At 53.2% G+C, this 24016-nt stretch overlaps 1 protein-coding gene across 2 annotated transcripts in view; it reads right to left on the reverse strand.

Annotated features, from left to right (window-relative positions):
- Positions 1-2797: 2797 nt before the first annotated feature.
- WNT2 (Wnt family member 2) overlaps positions 2798-24016 on the reverse strand; it is a 48939-nt gene continuing 27720 nt past the window's right edge. For both annotated transcript variants that reach the window (XM_049093849.1, XM_025464761.3), the window contains exon 5: positions 2798-7137. In XM_049093849.1, coding sequence (XP_048949806.1) covers positions 6908-7137 — 230 coding nt within the window. In that variant the 3' untranslated portion in view covers positions 2798-6907. The remainder of the gene's footprint in view (positions 7138-24016) is intronic.

The raw sequence follows: 24016 nt of genomic DNA on the forward strand, positions 1-24016 counted from the left end.
GTAGAAGAGGGAGATTTCTCATCTGTGAATCATGATTCTAATAAATTCTCCAAGGGCTGGTGTAAATACCCACAAAACACTGGTGCTTATTATTTCCCGAGAGTCACTGAGAAGATAAGGCATTGTTTATAGTTACAGCAATATATAAGAAAATTAAACCCGTACTCCCTTCTTCTACTTGTACTCTTAGGCTGGGGATATTTGTCTTGATTAAACCTGATTCCACAATGACAACTCAGAGTTCAAGGCCTTTCATGAAGTCTTCATTACTATTGGAGAATAATGATCAAGGGGCAGATGCCAAAGTTTATTTGGGTGGGTAGACTTTTGGAGACTCCAATTCAGATTTCGTTTTCTGTATTTCCTGCTATTTGTTCGGCTGGTGTGTGACCTCCACCTGTAACATGAGGCTCTGAAACACTCACAGATGGGTTCGCCGAGCTCCCCAAGCCTCTGCTGAAATAACCAGTGTGAGCAAGCTGGCTGACTGGACACTGGATGCATCTTCATCATTTAATCATTTGAATTGGGTTTACGGGCAGTAATATGATTCCTCTCTTCTGTGGAATTTAGGAAGGCCTGCAGTGCTATTAAAATAGGATTGGGTGGACTGCCTGGGGAAATCCAGAGCCTGTGATTCAATTACAGGGGCTTTTGCAGGGTCAGTCACTACACAGAAATTACAAAATCAAGTTAAGAGTCCAAAAATAGTGTAAATGGTAAATTGATCATGTTGATCAGATTTTAATCATGCTGTATTATCTAGAACTAGATAATAGCACGAGGGAACAGATGAAGTTATTTGTTCATCCAAATGGTTTAGTCCATTCTTTATTTCCACAGGCAGCCTAAAACATAAATTCAGTTGGGCCCATGAAAGATTGTCAAGAAGAAGATTGACTTTCCATTTCCTTCTTTCAGCCAGTTGTCACCGGCCCCCGGTCCTTTATCCAGCCAGGGTTATCCTTTATTTTGTCTGTCATCCAGGCTTACTTCGTTCTCCACTCTGCCCCATGTCTCATCCAGCATGGGCTCTCCTTTTCCCACTCTTCGCTGGCACACGTTGGAGAGCACTTAGATTGCTTCACTCTCCTCAAATACCGCCCATACAAGGCTAGGGTTCACCTGCAACAGGGACAATTGGCAGCGTGTGTGTGTCTGTGTGTGTTGTGGGGGGAGGTTCAGTGATCAACCTGCAAATGATACCCACCCTGGCCTGAAACTGGAGATTCTTTTTTTTTTTTTTGCCTGAAACTCAGTCTTTTCTCTATTTTTTGGTGCTCCCTCTCTATCAGTACCCTCCTCTCTGTCCTGAGAAACTCAAAACTACTCAACTAATCTATGCAGAGCTGTAACTTTCTCACTCTTCCACCTTCTGGGCCTTATCTTGGGGCTTTTTTTTTTTTTTTTCCCCAGTGAGCATCATGAAATTGAGTTTCTAAGATTTTTGCCTCTAGCTTTTGAAACCACACTATTGTTTCTCCTTGCTAAGCTTCCATCCTTCCTTTGACTCCCTACAGGTAAGGCTTATCTGCAAAAACACAGTAGCCTCGTGCTTTCCTACCTCCCAGGACACACAGTGAGCTTCAGGTCGGCCTGTCTTGTTCTGCCCCATGCTGCCGAGGGGTTCCTAGATTCACCCATTCCAACAGATCCCTTCCCAGTCAGTCTGATGCACTAATACCAAGACTTAATCCCATTCAATTATCACTCCCAGTGAAGTGTTCCAGATTGAAAATGGCAGACGTGTTTATGGCTTGCATTTCAATAGAGGACTTGACCCAAAATGTTACGTCAGTGGTGCTCAACTGGAAAGGTTTTCTCTTATACCTTGCTTCTTCCTTCCCTCACCAGGAACACCTGGCAGTGTCCGGGGACACTTTCGGTGGTCACACCTGGGAAGCAGGAGAGTGCCTCTGGCATCTAGTGTGTAAAGACCAGGGTTGCTTTTAAAGACCTCACAATGTGTAGACAGTCCTCTCACTCAAAAGGTGAGAGAATAGGGGAATCTCATTGATAATGTTTGGGCAAAAATTTGGGGGGAAAATGTTCTTTGAAAAATACACACAGACACATGTGTCACCTCCTCTTCTGAAGATCCTCCAAGCATGGGAGTTTCTAAAGGGGTCAAAGGAATCCTAGAGGGGCAGCAAGCAACCTGGCTATCGGGCCACCCGGGGGGTACTGGAGTGCAGAGTCAGCACCTTGCTCAGTCAGGTCACCTAAAACAATTCATCAGGGAGGAGCCGATGTTGGATGGATTTTCTTTGCGGGAGGAGAGTTTATTTCCATGTTCTGAGCTTTCTCTACTAGTGTAGAAGTAGCACCCACAATCAGGACACAGAGATCTCAAGAAAGGAGCAAGGGGTCTTGTCTGTTTCTAATCAAGCTGAAAAATTACCATTTCAGCCAAAAGCAAGCACTTACATGGAAAGTAAGAATTTGGAGAGGTCAACGGGGCTGGGCCTAGCTGCTGTGGAGTGACACTGGATTTATAAACACGGCCAAAGCGTGCTGGCACCTAGAGGGGGTAAGCTGGCACCCAGGGGAGAACACAGGGTGAAAGTGTGTGTGGAAAATAATTTCTCCATCAGGAATAGGAGTCTTCCCCATAGACTCACCAGAGTACTTATCAGTAAGGTGAGCCAACTGTCTTCCCTGAAAATCTTTGCAGACTTGAGGGACACTTCTTGATCAGCAGTCCTGAGAGAGGACAAGGACAGAGTTCCCATAACCCGCAGGGATTTCTTTTCACCAGAGGGTTTGGCAAGACTGTGACAGGTTTAAAATAACAAAGTCAACACTGAAAATTCACTTTATTATGTTTTGATTTCACAGAAAATGCAGACTTGTAAATAACAATAGTTCTTTGTAACAATCTGCGTGACACTTTTATTAGCTCATGGAAGTGGGAGGCTTGGTTAAACAGGAATCATGTGAGTATCAGGGAAAAAAAGCTATAGAGTTGGAACAACGATGATTTAGAAAAATAATAATCATGTTGGGCTTTGCAAACCACCTGTCACCTTGCTGATCCCCTGAAAAATGTAAAGAACATTCTCATGGATGAGTGAAAGTTTTCTCTGCGTAGGTAAAGGGAAGGTCAAGGTGAGCCCGCCTCTGTGAGCTTATACCAGCGGATTGTTTTTCCAGAAGGTCAGCACAGACCTGACAAAAGCGATTTACCAGCTTCGGAACTGGCGCGGTTTATTTGCGAAGAGTACACTTCTCGCTCTTCAGATAAGGAAACCCAGGTTGAAGCACAGTAAATAGACACAAGAGAATGGTTCTGGTCCACTGGGCAGCTCTCCGGGCCTGTATCTGGAGAGCAGGCAAGAGGGGACACGGATGTTCTTCAGCTGAGACCACAGCAGCCCCAGGCCAGCCTTTAATAAATGAGAAGTAATAATAAGATCTGGGCCTGGAAACGCTGGCGAGGACAAGCACACGCGGTCATGTCGCCTGTCGCCGGGGTGGGGGTGGGGGCCCTGCTTTAGGTTTTGTAGACTTGATGTAGGATTCCTTAATAAATTAATCAGGCGGAGAAATGTCAATGGGAGGCTAGATTTTTCTGACTTTAAAGCTACTCCCTCTGAAAAAAAAAAAACGTGATGCCTGATGTGGTCAGGCTTCGTGATAAACCCAATAGAAAGGAACATGGTTACGACGATCCAGAGGCCTCTTGAAACGAAGCGTGGCAGCTGGGTATGGGGACGTGAGTGGGGCCCGCACCTCTGGGCCCCCGAGGTCCTGGGAGGGGCCGGGGAAGCCACAGCAGGAGGAAGCACGGCAGTGACCCTGCAAGAGCGGGGGAAGCCACTCTTCACCACGGCCAAGCCCAGCCCGGCGTCGCCAACGGCCACCTGGCCCCTCCCGGTCAGTCCTCTCCCGTCCTCCAGCCCGGCTCTGAATGCACGGCCGTTTGACACATCCTTCGGGGCCGCTCCTTCCACTCTGGAGAAATCCGTATTAGGCCAGGGCCCCCGTCCTGGGGGTGCCGAGAGCCCAGCTGGCCGTGCTCACGGCACTCGGGGTTTCGGGCTGGAGCTTACGTGTGAGAGGCTGCCCAAGATGCAGCCGGGATGCCCCTTGCCAAGCATGCTCACAGGATACCAAGGTCAGTCCAGTCCAGCCTTGCCAAGCGCGGCCCAAGCCAGGCAGGCCAACTGACCGAGAAGACAACTCGCTGGCTGAGACTCAGAGTCACGTGCAGATTACGTCGTTATCGTAGAAAGCTCTACTAAGTCAAGATCTCGTATTGTGTCCGAACTCTTTCAGCTATTGCAGAACCTTAATGGGCATCCTTGTGGGCCTAGAAAGCTTGGTTTTATCATAAGATTTTCATTGAGAGGGAATTTGTAGGGGATCTGAACCGAATGGATTCTTTCATTTTGTTTGGCGTAGATTGTGCCGTAACATTCCCTTACGGACTTCAGGTATCCAGAGTCTCGTGGATCTTAGAATTATGGAACGCTGATCCTCAACCAAACCCTAAAGAAAATAAGTTTGAAGTGGTCTTCACCTGTTTTTTAATTTTTAATTTTTTCAAATAGTGGAGATTTCCTCTTTCAGAAGTAAAAGCAGATAAAAATACTTCACTCTGTGATTACACCCTCCCTAACGGCCACAGCCACTGGCACTTGAGCAGGCTGTCATGGTCTCCCACAGTCTCCTACGTGGGTTTCTGCAGGGATATGCCTCATGCCCTTGCCCCTTATGCCTCTCAGCATGAAAGTCAGATCAAAACATCCCAGGAATTAAAAGAAATAATGACCATCTCCTTTGGAAGCTAAAGCTACTTAGAATCCGCTTGGGTTAACTCTGAGACAAACCAGATAAAGTGCTTGGCTTTCCCGACTCCTCTGCTGACGATGGAACTTGGGGGCGATGCCAGATAACTGCAGGGACCTCTGCCCCTCTTGGCCTCCGCTTTCCCCAGATGCACACGGAAGGGAGCCAAGATGCCCTCTTCGATCCTTTCCATTTCTAGAGACACCCGCAGATTTATGATGTCATAGCACATCCAGCAGGTAGGAGGGCAAGCAGGTGGCTTGGGGACCACCGTGCGAGCTCCTGCATCCCCCAGAGGCGTCCACAGGCAGCTTCCACGTAACCAGGACGGCTCACCTGCTGGCCGCCCCCTCGCCCCCGAAGGCCCACGCGGAGCTCAGGGCCACTGTGTCCCGCTCCACTGTTCCCGCCCTCTGAATCTATAGACTCAAAAAGAGGAAAGAGCTACTTTGGAAAAATCAGATTAAAAATTGGAGGATTTGGGAGTGAAGGGAAGGGGATGAAATCTGCCATTTTTATGAGGGCGAGGAGGTGAGCATCAGTGATGACCAAGAACTCCAGCGGGCAGCTGTCAGAGAAGGTCGGCGTAGCCGCCCTGCCGCAGAGCAAGGACAGAGGAACTGAGGCAGGCTGTCCCCGAACGAGCGTCAGCCACTGGTCACCAGAGGCACAGAAGGAAGCATCCCATGAATAAATGGGAAGAGGCCACATGGAGAAGCAGAGCCTAATTGAACCGGGGGACGGGGTGAGAAGTATCTTCGGTTATTTTGTCCTTCTTTCGCTTACGGCAGCCTCTCCACCTCCCCTGGACGTCACCTCTGGGCCCGTAATCACCGTAATCACCGCCGGGCCCCTTAAATACAGCCTCCAAATGACGATTTGTTTGTAACATGATACACTCGGGTTGCCAACTCTCCAAGCAAGGCTGTGTGTCATTTGCAAGGGCTAGGGCATCCTGTCACCTCGTCAGCCCCGGATGAGCACAGTTCAACGTGACAGCTCTTTGAAACGTGCTCGAAGGGCGATGGGTACGAGCGGGGGCTCCTCGGCACACGCGGCCAACGCATGCTGGGCGCCTGCTTACGGTGGAGGCCGCCCAGGCTGCTGGGTCCCCGGTCGTGTCATCCGAAACGTTTGCTTTCTCAAAGCCACTTCAACTGCAAAACTCCATGGGCCGCGTGCGTCATACCAGATATGAATTGTATTGCCCCCCTTTGTACCTCATCTGTACAGGCACGTCTTCTGATATTCCACTAACTTATTTTCCTCCATTGCCCCCTCCTTGCCCCAATAGGTACCTTATCCTGCCAGACGATCAATCTTCTTTTAAATTCCCTTCAGGTCCTAAGTAAGAAGGAAGTCTCACTCCCTAAAGCTTGATATCAAGGGGGCACAGTAAGGCAAAGCAATCACTTTCTGAGGCTCTTGCTATCGTAGGGACTCCAAACTGTACCAAAGGACAACAGTCCCATCCTGTCACATCAGATTTTAATACGACAATAAATGCCTTGAAAAATATGTGTGTTAAACCTCAAGTTCATTGAAAGCCATCCTTCTCCAGGCGTTACCAGCTGCCCCTGGGGGTGGGGGGTTGGGGTGGGGAGGGAGGGCTGTGAAAAAAAAAAATCACTTGATCAGGCAAGAGCCTTGCTTGGTCTTCTCGAGATTTAAAGTTAATTCGGTGGCAGCTGGTCCTGCTGTCTTCACCCTCCAGAGAGAAGTGCAGAATTTCTGAACTGCGAGCATTTATTGTGAGACCCAGCAAAAGCTCCTTCGGGACGCTCTTCCCCCTCTGGTCGACTGCTCTAGAGGAGGGAACGTCCAGGCGGGTGGCGATGGGGTTCAGGCCCCTCCGTGCCCCTGCCCCGCGTGGCAGTGCTGACCAGGAGGAGGGGTGCACCGGGGGCCAGAAGCCGGGGAGGGGAAGGCATCTTTATGGGCAGCACGTGGCCCCAGGCCCGGGGCCCCCGGGGGTGGGGGGCTTCTGTCGAGACAAAGGTCACGTGCCTTAGGACAAGTCTCCCCCAGAAAACCCAGAGGCGCCGTGTCCTTGCAGATCCAGAGGAGTCCTTGTGGGAGGGAGGGAGGGAGGGCGGCGGTGGGGCCTCCGCCCGGGTCATGTGGGAGCCGCCCAGTCGGCGCTCGTGGGGGCCTTGCACGTGTGCACGTCTAGGGCCTCCAGGCAGTCCTGACAGCGCACGGCGCAGCACCAGTGGAACTTACACTCGCACTTGGTCATCCGCGTGACGCGGGACGTGTCGTAGCCTCTCCCGCAGCACATGACCTCGCAGCTGTCCATGCCGCGGGAAGTCAGGTTGCACACGCGGCCCGCCGTCCCCGGGGAGCCTGGAAGACAAGCCAGGGAGGGGTCACTGAGCCGGTGGGCGTGGGGTACCGGGTCTGCCTCGGCAGGAGGGCAGTCCTTGGGCCAGGCCCCCCACAGCACAGCCCCAGGCCACGGCCCCCCGGGGTCTGCGGTCCCCAGGTGCCCACCGTGGCCCAGGTGGCCATCCCCAGGCCTTGGCCTCCATGGGGTCTGTGGTCCCTAGGCGCCCACCATGGCCCAGGTGGTCGTCCCCAGGCTGTACCCCGCCCCGGGTCTGCGGTCCCCAGGTACCCACCATGGCCTGGATGGTCATCCCCAGGCCTTGGCCCCCATGGGGTCTGCAATCCTCAGGTGCCCACCGTGGCCCGGGTGGTTGCCCCAGGCTGTGGCCCCCTCGCCCCGGGGTCTGCAGTCCCCAGGTGCCCACCGTGGCCCAGGTGGCCATCCCCAGGCTGTGGCCTCCATGGGGTCTATGGTCCCTAGGCACCCACCATGGCCCAGGTGGTCGTCCCCAGGCTGTACCCCGCCCCGGGTCTGCGGTCCCCAGGTGCCCACCATGGCCTGGATGGTCATCCCCAGGCCTTGGACCCCATGGGGTCTGCAGTCCTCAAGTGCCCACCGTGGCCCGGGTGGTTGTCCCCAGGCTGTGGCCCCCTCGCCCCGGGGTCTGCAGTCCCCAGGTGCCCACCATGGCCCAGGTGGCCATCCCCAGGCTGTGGCCCCCCCCGCCCCGGGGTCTGCGGTCCCCAGGTGCCCACCATGGCCCGGGTGGCCGTCCTTAGGCTGCGGCCCCCCCGGGGTCTGCGGTCCCCAGGTGCCCACCATGGCCTGGGTGGCAGTCCCCAGAGGCCGAGACCAGGAGAGGTGCCGCTCCTGAGCTAGATAAATGTGTGGGCCGATCCCTACCAGCGGGGCTGGTGCGGTGCAGAATGGGCAAGGCCGGGTCCGAAAGAAAGAAGGACGTGCCCTGGCTCCCTCTCACCTGCCGCCAAACCACGTCCAGGACGCAGGGACGCGGGTGAGCGCTCCAGCATTGTTGCAGCGCGGAACCCGCAAGGGGAGGGTTCTCTCTTCCAGGCCTGACTCTGCTGCCTTCTTAGCAAGAGGAGAGGACCTGGCTGCTGGGGGGGGGGGGGGGCATTGCCGCCCTCCGAGCTGCCGCCGGGGGCCACCCAGAGGTGCGAGAGGCCCCTGGGGAGGCCAGACGCCAGGCCTTCAGCCAGCGGGACTGGCACAGAAACCTCCTGGGGACGACCGGGAGCGCCTGCGTGGCAGTTCATTTTTATGTGTTTGTCCCTGAAAAAGACTCTCCGAGGTAGGATGCCTCTCCACTTGGTCTAGTCCTGGGGAAGCGCCCCGAACTCCGTTGTGGGAGCTTTATCGCACCCAGAACCACGGGGAGCGGGGCCTTCGTGGAGTTTGCTCAGCTTGCAAGGATCCTTCCTGCTTCTTCCTCTGGCGTGGAAACGGGCCCCTGGCAGCCACGGTGAGCATCATCACGCTGCTGTGCCACCGGCAGGTGACAGCCCGGGCGTGGGGGCACCTGGCCCATGCTGGGCCGGGCAGGGAGACTTCCCTGGGGATTTGCGGGCTTGATGGGGCCGGGCAGTGTCACCAAATACACACGTGGTAGCCGCTGGCAGCCGCACACCTGATGAAGTGTGCGGGCGAGGGGAGGCCTCCGGACAGGTAAGAATGGGGCAGGTGGGCAGAGACAGCCAGGATGACAGGGCAAGAGGATGCTGCTCTGATCTGGGGCCATCTTCCTCGAGCTGCTTCCATTGCTCCCCAAGGCCCGGCTGCATTGCAACCTTTGGGGTCCTGGAGAGCCTGTATCCTTAGGACAAATCCCCCCTTTGAGCTGACATCGCTCCAGTTTCTATTACTTGCAATCGACAATCCTAAATACTTGACAAACCAAGAGTAGCTAAACTCATTATTTAAAATAATAATAATAATAATAATAATAATAATAATAATAATAATGATAGTCTGTCAGGATGGAAAAGACAGTGACTTCATTCATTTTCAGTCCCTCTATCATTTACTGAGGAATTTCTCCTGCTTCCTCACTCCTGCCTCGTGACTGTCCCTCTGTTTATCACAACCCGAACCGTGTTTCAATTATCTGCCTAAATGTCACGTTGCCCTGCGGGGCAGGAATGACCCGGGAAGCAGCCGGGCTGCAGCAGGGCGCAGGGTCGAGGAGAAGAGGGGGGCGGCCCGAGCTCGTTCTGCGTGACCAGGCCACCGAGGGCAGGAAGAGCGGCAGGGATTTCACGATGACAGGAAGGATGGCGAAGGGCTGGGGTCGGGGTGGAGGGTGGGTCAGCCAGGGGAGGCCAGGAGCCTCCCTCGTGCTACAGCGGCACGGAGCCTGAGCGGCAGCGTCGGGGCGCCCGGGAGCTCGAAACTACCGTCTGTACAAGGAGGACTCCCCACTCCCGACGGCGCCTCTTCACAGCACACCCCTTAGCTCATCCTGCAGACACGCAATCAACGCGGACAGAGATGCTGCTGTTCGGTGGCTTAGACAGTTGGGTCTAGAGTTTTGCAAGATGCGGTGGCGGCGGAGAAATGAAGTAATTAGAATTCACTTCCTATTCTCGGAGAACTCGTGATATAACGAAGGGATTAACATGTAAGGAGGCATCTCCACTCCTTGAGCCGTGCCAGTGGGGGGAAGGCCTTCCGGAACCTCTAGGAGAGCTCTGTACAAAGCGCCGCTGCAGACAAAGCTCAACGACGGTGGGATGAGGTTTCCTAGAGCTTGGACAGGTCAGGGGTCAAGTCCGAGCTTTGGGGTCTAGCCCCTGGGTGACCTCGGGCACGCTATTTAATCTCATTAGGCATCAGTTCCTTACCTGGCGAAATGGGGACAAAACCAGTCCCTTCCTCACAGGGCAGGGGTGAGGAGGGGGTGAGATAATGCAGGAAAAGCAGCTGGCCTGAGAAGGCCTCAGGGGACGCGGCCCTTCCATTCCGTTAGGCAGTGTTGCGGAGGTGCCTACTACGTGCTAAGCACGCTGGGGGGCGGGGGGGCTCGGGATGTATCAGAGCAAAGTCAAGATCCTGGCCTTTGGAGCTCGTGTTCTAGAGGGAGTGAGCCAAGCCCGTGAAAGTAATGATAACTTTGCTCTCGATAAGGCTATAGCAGCAAGCGGGGTCAGACAAGCCGCTGTTGCCAGCACAGTTTCACGGAGGTGGCATCAGAGATCGGGCGTAGGGGGTAAGCAGAAGATGTGGAGGGAAAATGGGGCGAAAGGCATCCCGGCAGGCGTCCCGAGCCCACTGGCGAGGCCGCAGAGCCCGCGTAGGAGACAGGTGCTCGGAAGGGGAGTCGGAGCGCAGGTGTCGGGCCCTCCTGCCTTGCTGCAATTGGGTTTTCGTGCCACAGTGAGTGGGGAGCCTGTTCAGACTTTTGCTCAGCAGAAACCCCGTGGGAACGAGAAGCCCGAAACAGCTCCCTGGGGCCGGGGGTAGAGGGGGGTATCCCTGAGGGCTGGATTGGTCCAGGCGGGAGAGAGAATGAGCGTGGGATGAACACGCATGGGGTTAGAGGGGAAAATCACTAGGGCTCGGGGACTTGCTGAATTGCAGGGACGGGGTCGAGGAGGAAAAGACTGGAGAGTGTTGACTTGGCCCAACAGTAAGGAGGTCACGGGTGCCTCTGATGAGAGCCGGGGGGTCGTGGAGCGAGGGGGACGCCAGGGCAGAGAGACGCCGTTAGGGTCCCAGAGCGTGGCCGGTGTTCAAGCAGCTTGGTGACAAAGCAGAGGAAAGAAGGTGGCTGCAGGGAGCCATGAGGCCCGAGGTAGGACTTGAAGGCTATTTTAGGCTGCGAGGTTTCCTGGCGGTTTGCTACGCAGCAGCAGACATGGGGCACAGGCCGGTGGGTTTTAATTACATAAAGTACAAGAGTGGGAAAAAGCAGCCTGTGCCATCCCAGGTCACCGACTTCCCTCGGGGAATAGTGACAAGGGGCATGAAGGAGGCCTCTGGAAGGCTGGTCCTTGTCGGGTCTTGGTCTGGGGAGAGATGAGAGGGGTCTGGTCACCTGAGCTGTCCGTGAGACACGTGCGCTTTCCTGCATGTGTTTTATGTTCCAGGAACGAGAAGAGGGAGGAGGCCACATATGCAAAACCAGCAAAACTGTGACACGGGAGGAGCGGGAAGGTTTTAACGCGGCTGGGACGCAGCCTTCCCAGGGATGAGTGCGAGAGGTGAGGCTGGAGACGTGGGCAGAAGCCGAGACGCGGAAGGCCCTGCGTAATAGGGGAAGGCACCGAAACTTTAACCCAAGGACCACGGGGTGCTCCTGAGGGTTTTTACACAAGGGGGTGCAGGATGGATTTACATTCACAAGGGCCTGCTGCGGGTGCTGGCGTCGGATGGATTGACCCGAGCCGGGGTAAAGGCAAGGGGCCAAGTTAGGGAGCAGTGAAGTGCCCTGGGCAGGGCCCAGGGTGACCCTGGGACAAGGACAGTGGCGGTGGGCGTGGGGGCCGGACAGGTTAAAGGGCTCGGGGAGGGTGTGGAGGAGGCAGGATGGGCAGGACGTGGAGGCTGAGCGTCAGGAAGTGCTCCCAGGCGTCTGGCTCTAGCGACTGGGTTTATGCTGGTGACCTTCCTCGGGGTGGGAGCCCTGGGGACGGGCTGGCTTTGAGCTGAGATACTGAGTTTTGTTTTCAATATGTCGACTTTGTGGTGACAGTGGGTCGTCCAGGTAGAAACTGAGTGCACCGAAAATGCTGTCTGGGACTCCGGAGAGGGGTCAGCATGGAGACGCAGAGTAGGAAATCTACCCCGGAGGTGGCCAGGGAAGCCGTGGTGCCACCGAGACAGACCCCCAGCGGATGTGCAAAAGCGCCGTCACCTGCCACCTTAGAGGCTGCTCCGAATCGTCACCTTTTTGTGCTTTGTCCATAAGCCCTGCACACCCACGAGCGCTCTTCGCTTCCATCAATACGCATTCGTCAAAATACGAATACATGCGACGAGAATCCTCTCTCCCCGCTGGGGCTGTGAGGTGGGCGTGGGGGGTGCCCAGGGACGGGGGTGAAGAGTCTCATTCCCAGATCAGGCTGAGGGCGTCTTACCGACATCGCACCCGGGGACGTCCCCACAGGGGCCTGACGCCTACGGAGGTCCTGAGCCGGTGGTGGGTGGTGTGACCCAGCTGCAGGGATGCTTGGGGGCGGTTTCCGTCTCTCAGATGCGGAAAAACTGAACCAGACTCTGTCTGAACAGGAGGGGTGCTCAGGGAAGTGACCTCAACACTGTCAAAACTCAGAGAAAAGCGGTCAGGGTGACGGCCACGGGCAAGAGCCTAACCTAGAAGTGGTTCAGTCAAGGAAGCGAAGCGTTGAGATCTCTCCCTGGCGTGGAGATGGCAGCAGCTCAGCGTTCGGCCGCAGGATGCTGGAGAACACCGCTGATCTGAACACAGCGCTGTCCACCGGCCGCCCCAACGGGGCGGAATAGGGCCCAGGAGAAGGAAGACGGCAGGGGTTTTTGAGGGCTGGGAGCCCCTGATGTGAGAGCAGCGCTGGGGCGACAGCCTGGAGGATGAGTGGCCCCTCCGAGGGCCCAGGGCCCCAAGGACCGTGCCAGCTGACAGGTGCAGGGCAGGCTCCGTCGTCTGGGGAGGGGACCGGGCTACAGGACGGTGGGCTGCGAATCGGCCCTTCCTCTGGGGTTCGGAGCTCATCAGATCTAATGACAGACCGTAGGGCAGGAGGAGGACACTTGCTGCCATTTGAACAGAATATAGAGCCATTTCATCGAAGCCCTGGAAAGAACCTTTCTAGGCTGCAGAATCTATACAAAACTCCCTGGCATCGCTTTCCTTTTTTTTTTTCATTGCTTTCCTTTATCACAATTATTATTATTAACGATGTTAACGATAGCAGAAGGGCTCTACTACTGTCTCCCCCCTCCACCCACCGTCCTTTGCAGAACAGAAGGCGTCACCGTCATTCTTAAAATAATTATGAGCTAAGAATCAAGACTGTAAATGTGTGTGTGTGTGTGTGTGAGCGAGCTCTGTGAAAGGGACCCTCTGAGTTTTAGGATCTTCCTGCTTGTTCTAAATATTTGAGACATACGTTTTTAAATCTTTTTTTTTTTTCCCCAAATACTACACCAATTCATTAATGAGCCACCCTCCCTGTCTGGGCCGCAGCAGGAAGCCCCGTGTTCACAAGGCCGGCGCCACCTGTCAGCCCGAGGCCCGTGCGGCCTTGCCTCTTTCCTCTCTTCCCCTCGTTCTTCGTGCTTCCTTCCCCTCTCTTCTTCCCCATCCCCTTTCCATCCTTCTTTTCCGAACTCTCTCTCGTTGTCCTTCCGTTCGTAATTGGAGCCAGTGTTTCTGGGGAACCGACATGGGGTAGCCCTGGGAAAAGCCTTTTGCCCCTCCTGTCTCATTCCACTCCTATAAGCTTAGAAAGTAGGTACTGTTGTCCCAGGTTTGGAAATGAGGGGACGGGCGACGGGGAGTAACTTGCTCACGATCACACACGTCACACCGCTAGCAGGCGGCAGGTCAGGATCCGAAGCCGGGCTTGCGTGAGTCGGGGGCCAGGCCCTTGACCGTCGCGACATCCGGCAGGGAGCTCCCTCCCACAGCCCCGCCTGACCCCAGGAAGCACATCCCTTCCTGCTCTTTCCCTCCGTTATTTTATCAAATGAAGAACTGGCGGCGGCCCTGACGTGTAACCTTTTGGGAAGGGACTTTTCCCCCAGCGTATGCTTGGCCACAGACGACGAGGACACCCACCGTGACGTGAGAATGAGAAAGGCTAGTTCACGTGGTGTTAGCAGCCTGTGCTGCGCTCTTCCCCCACTGGCGTCCCCGTGGGAATCCTATCACTTTCTCTAATGACCTCGCAACACCGAGATGCACATCTCCAAAGCAGGTACGTGTCCTCGAGGAGGTTTTGATTTATGCCACGGATGGGGCCGTGGCTGAAAACTGGGAAGAACTCCCGCTAAGCAGAGCTTTCTGGTCCAGAAAAGCCAGTGGTGCCCATTTGCATTTCCCCAGGATGGCGCGCCTGAGCCCGTGCACTCCCCCAGCACCCCCCCCCCAGACTCTAAGATTCGCCGAGACATTTCCAAAAACCAAATCGAGGGGCAGCCCGGGTGGCTCAGCGGTTTAGCGCTGCCTTCAGCCCGGGCCCTGATCCTGGAGACCCGGGATCGAGTCCCATGTCGTGCTCCCTGCATGGAGCCTGCTTCTCCCTCTGCCTGTGTCTCTGCCTCTCTCTCTCTCTCTCTCTCTCTCTTTGTGTTGCTCATGAATAAATAAATAAAATCTAAAAAAAAAAAAAAACCAAATCGATCTTTAGAGGTCGACTGTTCGCATCATACAGTATCTACAAAAGCATGCGTGGCTGTCTTTACGAACACGTCAGAGGAAATGTTAAAAATATTTTAAGGGGGATCCCTGGGTGGCTCAGCAGTTTAGCGCCTGCCTTCGGCCCAGGGCGTGACCCCGGGGTCCCGGGATCGAGTCCCACGTCGGGCTCCCTGCATGGAGCCTGCTTCTCCCTCTGCCTGGGTCTCTGCCTCTCTCTCTCTCTGTCTCTCATAACTAAATAAATAAAATCTTGAAAAAAATATTTTGAGGAATGCCCCTATCATTAGTTTCCCAAATTGACGTGTTAAGAGGATAGACGCATAATGAGATGCTTCCCATTTATGTATTTTAAGCATCGTTCATGGTGATGTACAGTATCTCTTACTGCACTTTGACTTACTCGGTTAGGATGAGCGGCAGGTCAGAGGCTCTTTTCCCCGACATGCGCCCTGATGTGGTACGGATCCCGTCCCTGGACAGAGGGTGGCAGACTCGGGCTCGGTGGACCCCACCTTCCTCTGTCACCTTCACACCACAGCGTTAGGAGCTCATCTGCCGAGACTCCGTGCCCAGGAGACCCAGGCAGTCTGCAAGGTCTGTGGTGTGGGAAGGTGTGAGCTCCAGCCAGGTCTTCCTTTCTCTTCCCCGCAAGGGTTGTCCTCACCCTTCAGAGTTCAAATAGGCACAGGGCGGGGGGGGGGGGGTGGTGGAGCAAGGAGGAAGAAGCATTGGGGTTCCTAAATCACCTCAGTTGGGGCCATCGAGCCCACTCTCGGCGGGGCAGCGCTGCGGGAACTTTGGAGTGGAGCGTCCCTTCCCTGGAGCTATAAAATTAATAATGGAGTCAGGGCTCCCAGTGCAAAAACATTTCTGTCTCCACCGACATGCATCTTCCTGACAGCAGAGGAGGACGGAGAGCTCTGGCTAATAGTTCCCAGACCCACGCCTCTGGGACCGTGGAGGAAGGGCGCGCTCTCGAGCGCCTTCTCTGTGGATGGGCCCGTGTCTTTGGAAATTCCTGCCACTCCAGGCTGACACGAGCCCATATGTTGACCATTAGGACGGAAAGCAAGATTCACTTCAGCCCGTCATCCAATCGGCTGTTTCTCCTCCGCTTGACTTACGTGTTGTCAGTAACGACACAGATTTATCGAGGGGAGAAAAGAATGTTCGAGCCAGCGCTGGAGAGCCCGCACATTCACCTCCTCGCACGGCTTGGCCCTCGCGCAGCAAGGGCTGCAAACCCCAAACTAGGAGACGCGGCATCTCCGCCTCCGTCGGAAGAGTTCAGCCGACGACTCTGTGAGAGGCAGGAGAAGCCTCCGGGCACGGGCAAGCGGGGCCGGTAAATGAGCGAATCCTATCGTGGAACTAAAACACTACGATCGGCCTCTTCCAGGCTTTCCATGTCTGTCACGTCTAGTCTACCCAGCTCAGTGCCCGCTGCCCCCACCTGCACCCTCTGCGGCCGCGGAACCTCCCCGAGAGCACGTCCCATTACAAGCCTGTTTCGCCCAGCTTCTGCCCGGCCTCTCTATTCCACTTCACTACGGATCCCGTTAAACCTGACAAGGCCAACTCCTCGCGGGCCCGCTGAAGTGACTCTGACGTCCCAGCTGGGTGGGCCGATTCCTCACAGGAGCTACTCTCACCTGCTGTCCTCGCCTTTCCTCCCTCCACTGGATGGAAGGTCTTCCCATTCTTCGAGACTCAGGCCCACCTCTGCACCTTCTTCCATAGAGCTCTCCTTGTTCCTGCTCCAGGCCCCCCTGCCCCCCTTCTCAAGTCCTATAATGCCTACCACGCAGGAGAGCTCCTACGCTCTTTTGACGTGTTTGAGGATTCCTCGTGCATCTTGTCTCCCCAGGGACAGAGGTTAGAGCTTGTATTTCTTCAGGGGCACTGCAGAGTGCTCAGCCGTCAACACAGAAATTCCTGATTCATTAAATATTAAATTAAAAACAATTTCCTAAAAAATGAAGAGTTTGGCAAGCGTTTCCTTGCCAAAGGAGGACATACTTCCCGGGGAGTGGTCACCGAGTCCTCAGGCCCTGTGGTGAAGAGTAAACTAACTAAGGGCCTGGTTTCGACTCGAATGATCTCACTCGATACATAGAGAACACATGCAGAGCTTGAGAAAAACAAGTTAAGGGAGTCTGTGCCATCAAGGTCAGGATCTGTGATCGCAAACTTAGAGTGAAATGAATTAACGATTCACTCATTCATTTATGGAATCATAGTAACCTTGGGAAATTTCTAGGTAAAACACTAAAGGGACCCAGAGAAGTTAATTTATCCATGGCTACTCGATAGTCATTAGAAAATTAAGAGGAAGCAACGGGTAGCACCAAGTAGCACCAAAGTCTGCTGATCCATAATGTCAGGCTTTTTCCTTAGGAATCTGAGATTTGCATAGCTTTAAAAAAAAAAAAAAAGAGATTTACCACACTAGCACAAGATAGGTTTCATGGGGAGAGGCTATATGAAGTAAGCAAATACGTTATTTGATGATATGTTAACATCATTCTTTTGTTTGTAACATATTATTTTTTTCTATTACAAAAAAGGACAATTTGAAAGTTTTTTGTTGGTGTTATGTCAAAGACTTGGAAAATAGGAACATGAAAATTTTGTTTCCTTTTTCCAGGAAAAAAAAAGTTGTGTTTTTTTTTTTTCCAATTTTTGCAAATTCAATCTGATTGCCACTGTTGATTCAAATTAGGGCCCTTTTCAGCGTACGCTAAAAGTTCAATAATTCTAGTACATCTACATTCTGAAAGGTAAGGCCGACTTACAGATCAGACCTATAGCATACTGAAGTACTGGATGTAAGAAGTATTTTGCTTGCGTTAGCAACAAAATCAGATGAAGTAACAAGTAGTCCCACAATAGTAGTAAATGAAAAAGGCCCTGCCCGGAGTAAAAGAACTGAGAATTTGGTGGCAACTAAAAGCAATCGATATAGTCTCCTGCTGCGTAGGAACTCTCATCTCTTCCAGGACAGTGGCCAACGAGCAACGTCTTAAACTCTTTAAATGGTCCCCTAACGCACGTGAACATGAGGAAAAATTCCATTTTACATTTCCGCTTAAATGGGGATTTTCATAGGCCGTGTGTTATCACCAGTGATGAAAAAACATGCTTAATAATCACCTGTCAAAGAAACCGAGTCATCTCTAACTTAGGACACTGCACCAACATGACTAAGAATTCAGACGAGGAACATACTTCATGTTGTTTGTAACTTGCCACTCAACTCAACTCATGTCTATATGTTAGGTGCTGGGGATCCAGTGGTGAACAGATATAGCGTGCCTGCCATCACGGGATCAGAGTCCAGTGGGACAGACAGCTAACAAACAAATGTTTAAATTAACTAAAACTCATGGTAAGAGTCAAGGAACAAGGAAGGCTTTCCGAGCTACATTCCCACCCCCCCCCCCATGCATTTTAGGAGGACCTGGCAATGGGCCGATACACAAGTGACCTGCAGGTTTATGGCCTGACCAGTGGCGTGGATGGCTCTGCTTTCTGAGAAGAGGAAGCTTGAGGAAAACAAGTTTTGGGAGTGGGACAAATCAAGAGTCCAGTTTTAACAGAATCAGGTGGACAGTGACGTGAGCCACCGAGAGGAGCTGCTAGGCGGCAGGTAGGACCCAGCTGAGGCCCGAGAAGCACTTAAAACCATCATGAAGGAGGAGGCCACTCAAGGAGAAAGTGCAGGAGCAGGAGGGGAAGAGGGCCCAACTGAACCCTGCAGATCTTCAAGATCTACAAGGAGAAGAGGAGAAACTAGCAACTGAAAGTGGGGAAGACGAGCTAGCAGGGCAGGAGGTTTCGGAACGGAGGCGCAGGCCGACCGTATTACATGCCGCGAAGGCTCTGAGAAGAGGGTCCTCTGGATAGTAAGAAATATTACTTATGCAGCGCAACCGACAACGGCCCACGGAAATGCTGGCCTACAGGCCTCACCAACACATCTTTCATTTCATTCTCTCCTGGTCTAGCTCCCTTGGCGCTTTTCAGATATCAGTTCACGAATTTCTAAAATAAATCTCCATGCAGAAAGGGATGAATAAATAACCTATTCTTGAACTTTCCAAATGACAAGTGTGTGGTAAGACCTCCTAACAGAGCCGTGGCGCGAAGGCCGAAACCCAGATGGCGCCCCCTCCCTGTCTCCCTGTCTGGGCGTGAGGACACCGCCCCCCCCCCCCCCCCCCCCCGCACCTGGCCCACGGCCCGCGGCCGCCAACCACCCGACTCATCTGCAGAGACCAGGAGGCCTGGTGAAGGCCGAGGGCAAGGACCGAGTCCGCTTCCCCAGCTGTGTGTTCCGGAGGCTTACCAAACAGTCTGACACAGGAGGGGCTCAAGAAATACTTGCCCCATGAAGCAGCGAGGGGCTGGGATGTACGTGGGCATGGTGCATCTACTACGGACATGAGGCCCACCCAGTCCGACGGCTGACGCGCCCTCCCCGCGTTTTCCATCAGGTCACCGGGCACAGAGCTTCGGCAAACCGGGCGGCGCCACGGGCCGGCTACGCTGGCGAATCCCCTAAACCTGGGAAGTGCGGCCCGGGGCTGCACGCGGTCGGCCAGGTAGGCTGCGTGGAGGAAGCAGCGCCACCCTAGCGCCTGGCCTGGCCGCTCACGGGCCGCGGCCGCCTCGGCTTACAGCAAACAACAGGTTAAACGAAGGCTGAGGCTGATCTTTTGAACTTGACTGGAGAAGAGGCGGAGGGCGGCCTGTTTCCTACAGCTGGAGAGGAGACCTCGGGGTGACCCCTGGCCCGGGGCAGCGTTTGTACATCGTAACGGGTGAAAGTGGCCTGTGATGAGGCGCATTCGCTTCTCTGGAGAGGGCAGCGGCATTCCTTGGAGATGGACTATCTCTAACTTGAGGGCCTCTCTGACTTACAGACGCCTGGGGCAACAGCCACAGTAGATAACCACACGGCCAGGAGAAGCCGGGAAAGCCCGCGGCCCGGATCTAGGCTGCAGCGCGGCCTGCACAGTGTCACCTGCACAGCGTCCCCGAGGCCGCCCGTTAGGAATCCGGGGGGAGTCTTTAGCGATGGGTATCGGAGCGCTCGCCGCCCTCCACTGAAGGCCAGTGGAAAGTGTCTTTTGCCGCTGTTGCCATAAGAATATCTTTCCTTATCGTTTTTGAGCTCATCATTTTTTTTTTTAAGGAACAGTTAAGGCCGTCGCTGCTCTGCAAGACCCGAGCAGCCTGCAATCGCACGGGGCCTGCAGGGAACCTGCGGGAACCTGAGCCAGTGTAAGCGTGAGCGTGAGGCAGGCGTGGGGCCAAGCACCTTCACCTCCCGCCCCTGGGGGCCCTGCTCTGTCCCCTTCCGCTCAGATTGCAGACAGTAAAGTGATATAGTGAGAAAAGTATCAAAACTTTTGTTTTGATCTCTCTTCATTTTATTTACCAGTTACAGACCACACAGCCTCGGGCAAGTTCAGCAGCTTTTCGGAGCCTCCGTTCCCTGCTCTATAAACGGAGGGGCCTGCGGGGCAGGTCCAGAGAAGATGCCCAGAAGGTGTGTAGCGGGGTCCGGGCTCTCAGAGGAACTCCCCTATGTTCCCACCACCCTTCTCCCCATGGGGTCTGGGTCTGTCCTCACCTAGGAACACCCCAGGCTCTTGACTCCCCCTTCCACCCTTCTCGTCAGAATTCCCTCCTCCGCCTGCTATCACTCTCGCAGGACGTCACTGAAGGGCCTGATCATCTCTGTCAAGCTAATTCCAGTGAAAGCCCGGATGGCTGAAATCATTTGAGTGTGTGGACTCACAGACAGTGCAAGAGGGTTCCTGAAAATGCAGGGCCTCCATGCAGAACGACACCCACTTGCACTGGGCAGGCCAGCGTGGGGGATATTTTGGGGTGCTACTTGTCTAGAACACCTTCAGTAAAGATTTATTTTTTCCTTTGTAAGAGATTAGGTATTCCAAAGAATGTGCAGTCTCCCGGGATTTCTTCTTACCTAATATTTCTGAAAATAAATAAATAAATAAATAAGGACCCAGGGACCGGCCTACACATTGATGCTCCTGCTGTGCTGGCTGCAGTTTGGGATGCGCACAGAACCTCCGCAACAGTCCCCTGAGATTGTGATTCGATAGTTTTCAGAAGAGGCCCTCGCTTTGGATGATAGCGGACTAGACCTGTAGCCTTCATCCGTTCCACAAACCGAAACGGACAAAACAAGCGGGATCCCTTCAGTCATATAAGGAGTTCACCTGAGCAGGAAGCAGGTGCCGCCTACCGAGAGCGAACTGACAGGCATCTGTTACCTGGCCACATTCAATCCGCTCGCCACCACTGCTGGTCTACCGCCAACAGGGGGAAGGTACCCAATCAGTTAAATAGGAAGTGTGTGCGATAGCTTACGAAGTGAAATAAAACAGTACGGCCACAATAAAGCAGATTGGGTGGCATGAGATGTGATCTAGGGAAAGCTGAGTGCGAATTTTAATAGAGAAAACGGGGAAAAAAAAAGATAATTTGCTGTAAGTTTTACTGCAACATTCTGATCCATTTTAGGGCCTTGACACTTTTGAAGGTAACCCGGTTCAGACATGTGGGAGTTCCGCTTAGCAGAAAGCAGGCCCTTCCCAAGGCGGTGGGATTCTAGCGAAGGGAAGCGAGTCGCTTAGTGATGGGCCCACTCAGGAGCAAGCACGTGCCGGGAGCTTCTTTACTACAGACCGACAGGACGCCAGCCCTGTAACCACCACCACCTTCCCTCCGGGACAGGGGTGCAGGGCTCAGAGACGAGCAACACCGTGAGTTATAGGCAGGAGGCTCCCCCCTTCTCACATCCCCCTGGCTCTGCAAACGGAGGTTAGAGGCTGCTCCAGGATGATTCTGAACCACCCAGGTCTGTTTTGACCCACTTTCTAGAATGCACACTACAGGAGTTTCTAGTAGAAAGTGGCCAGGATAGATCTTCATCTTTAGGAGGCCGTAGGTTACACAGGCCAGTGCAAGGCCCTCGGCGGCTGTGTGAGTGAAGCAGGCTTTCTCCGGGGAAATCTGCATCTCGTACATGGGGCTGTGTATACGTGGATTCAAGTATGAAGGATGAAAACTCTACTCTTTCAATAGCTGGAACTTCCGCCTACACGATAGCAAACACCACTGAATCATATTTTCCCTACGACAGTCACCTGATGGTCCATAGAATTAAAAGGAAAAGCTTTATATGGGTGACTTTGGCATTTTCTTAGGCCCAGCTATAGAAGGATATGGAGTATAGCTCAAACAAGTTGTGCATAATCTAGGAATCTTAATGGAAATCTGATTTAATACCTCGGAAGTGGCTCCTTAAAAAAAAAAAAATAACAACAGGGTGGCTCCTGGTTAATCAACACCAACAAGATCCAATTCACAACTTTTTAAAGCTAAAATGAGCCGAAATAGAACAGAAATAAATTAGGAGTGAATAAACTGTAAAACTTCTCTCAGAAAGTCAGCACGTGGACACCTGGGTGGCTCAGCGGTTGAACATCTGCCTTTGGCTCAGCTCGTGATCCCGAGGTCCTGGGATCGAGACCCACATTGGGCTCCCTACATGGAGCCTGCTTCTCCCTCTGCCTGTCTCTCTCTCTCTCTGTGTCTCTTGTGAATAAATAAATAAAATCTTAAAAAAAGAAAGAAAGAAAGTCAGCACCTGCCATAAGATGCCTCGTAGCAGGTGCATCTGGAGACAGAATAAAATGGTTAAAAGGATGGACAGGCTCCAGTTCAAGTCCCTGTTCAGCCTCCTAACCAACTTAGAGTTTTTGAACAAATTCTATAACCTTTTTGACAGAACCTCATCTTTTCCTCCCATAAAATGGGACAATAACATACCCATTTATAGATTCTTTGTGAGAATCCTCGACAGAAGGCAGATCACGTGTTACTGAATAGCAGGTACTGCAGATGCGTTTGCTATTTTAGGATCAAGAAACAGAACTGTGCTGTCCTAATACCAGGAGGAGAAAAAGCAAAGTGTGGAAGAGTAACTTCAGTGTCCCGAAGAGGCGACAGGGAATAAGATTCAGAGTCTCCTCTGTGGGGAAGACAAGCAAGGTCTCTGTGCCACTGACTCTCCATGAGGCAGTTAAGAGGTCATCAAGCATAATAACTGTTCACGTCCCTGTGAAAACTGCTTCAATCCAAAAGCCCAGAAAAGATGTCCTGGGGAAGCGGGTCCTCTAAGATTTGGAATGGGGGGCTGGCTTCACCGTGTCTTTTCAGAGCTAGCTAGTGACAAGTTGTGGTGTCAGGGTCAGGTGTACAGGCCAAGGGGTCAGACAGCCAGACACCCATCCCCTCCAAGACCAGTGAGAGCTTGAGCCAGTCATTCCCTTTTCTCAGCCACACAATTGAGATGATGATATCCAGGGCTGCTTATCTGATCTCAAAAGCTAAGATGTGAATTTGGTTCCTTGTTGATCAGCCAAGAGCCACTCTTTTTCTCCCCCCTCCCCTTTTTTTCCCCAGGAACTGGTTCCAATGCGCTGAGATCATTGGGTGGCTCTACGGATTAAATAAGACCATGTGTGCAATGATCTGAGCCCAGTACCTGGCACACAGGGGTCAATCCGTTGTAATTCCTAAAGTGATCAAGATGTCATCATCCCCGTGTCCTGTCTGAGGAGCCAGACACTAAACGGCTAGTTAATGGCAAAGGGAAGCCAGACTTCTGGGACATTCCTGTAGCAAAGTACAGGTTTCATGGTGATTTGGCTGAAATTTTGGCCTGACGGTAGGAGGACTCGTTAGAGGTCCCAAAGCATGTCAGGAATGCGGCAGGGCACAGCATCTGGTCCTTGGGCTCGGTACTTGTTAATCCGTAGGCTGCAGGTACAAACCCGCCCAAATGCTGTAAAGAATGCTCTCATCAAACCAGGAAGGAAATTCAACCACTCGGGGACAAAGGAGAGGCTCTGGACTTCTTGTGACGTTCCCTGGTAATTGTCCCCGGTGGTCAGTCTAGCGTTAGGAGCTGGCTGTCATCTGCACTGTTTTACTGGTTTCTTTCCAATTACTTTAGAACCAAAAACAAATTTAGAATTTAAATGCAAGGATGTTTTTCCTGGTAATGAATTCCCTTGCTTTCTACTAAGGCTGAGGAGTTGGCTCGAGCCAGGAGTTGGCTGTGTGCTCTCCATCTCCTCCTATCCACTGAGACTTGCACTCGTTCTTATTTTGTAGGACTCTTTCGCAAAGACTGTGCTAAGCCTGGAGCTCAGCGCTGCCCAGAGAGGTGAGAGGTGAGAGCGGCAGGTGCGTAAAAACCACACTGGTGGGGACGGCTACGTTGAGGCTGATGGAGCTGCTCTTTGAGTGAGTTCAAGACAGATGAAGTGCTGTCTGCAAGGGAAGGGTGTGGCTTTAATGAACAAAATGCCTCAAACACAGCTCTCATCCACTGCCCACCAACGGCCAAGCCAGTGGGGATGAATTTTCGCTTTCTAGTATTTGGCAACTTCTCAGCATAATCGAAAGAACGAGAGAGCAGGACGTATGGCAGC

This window comes from Canis lupus, chromosome 14, assembly GCF_003254725.2.
Source record: "Canis lupus dingo isolate Sandy chromosome 14, ASM325472v2, whole genome shotgun sequence".
Lineage (NCBI taxonomy): Eukaryota > Metazoa > Chordata > Mammalia > Carnivora > Canidae > Canis > Canis lupus.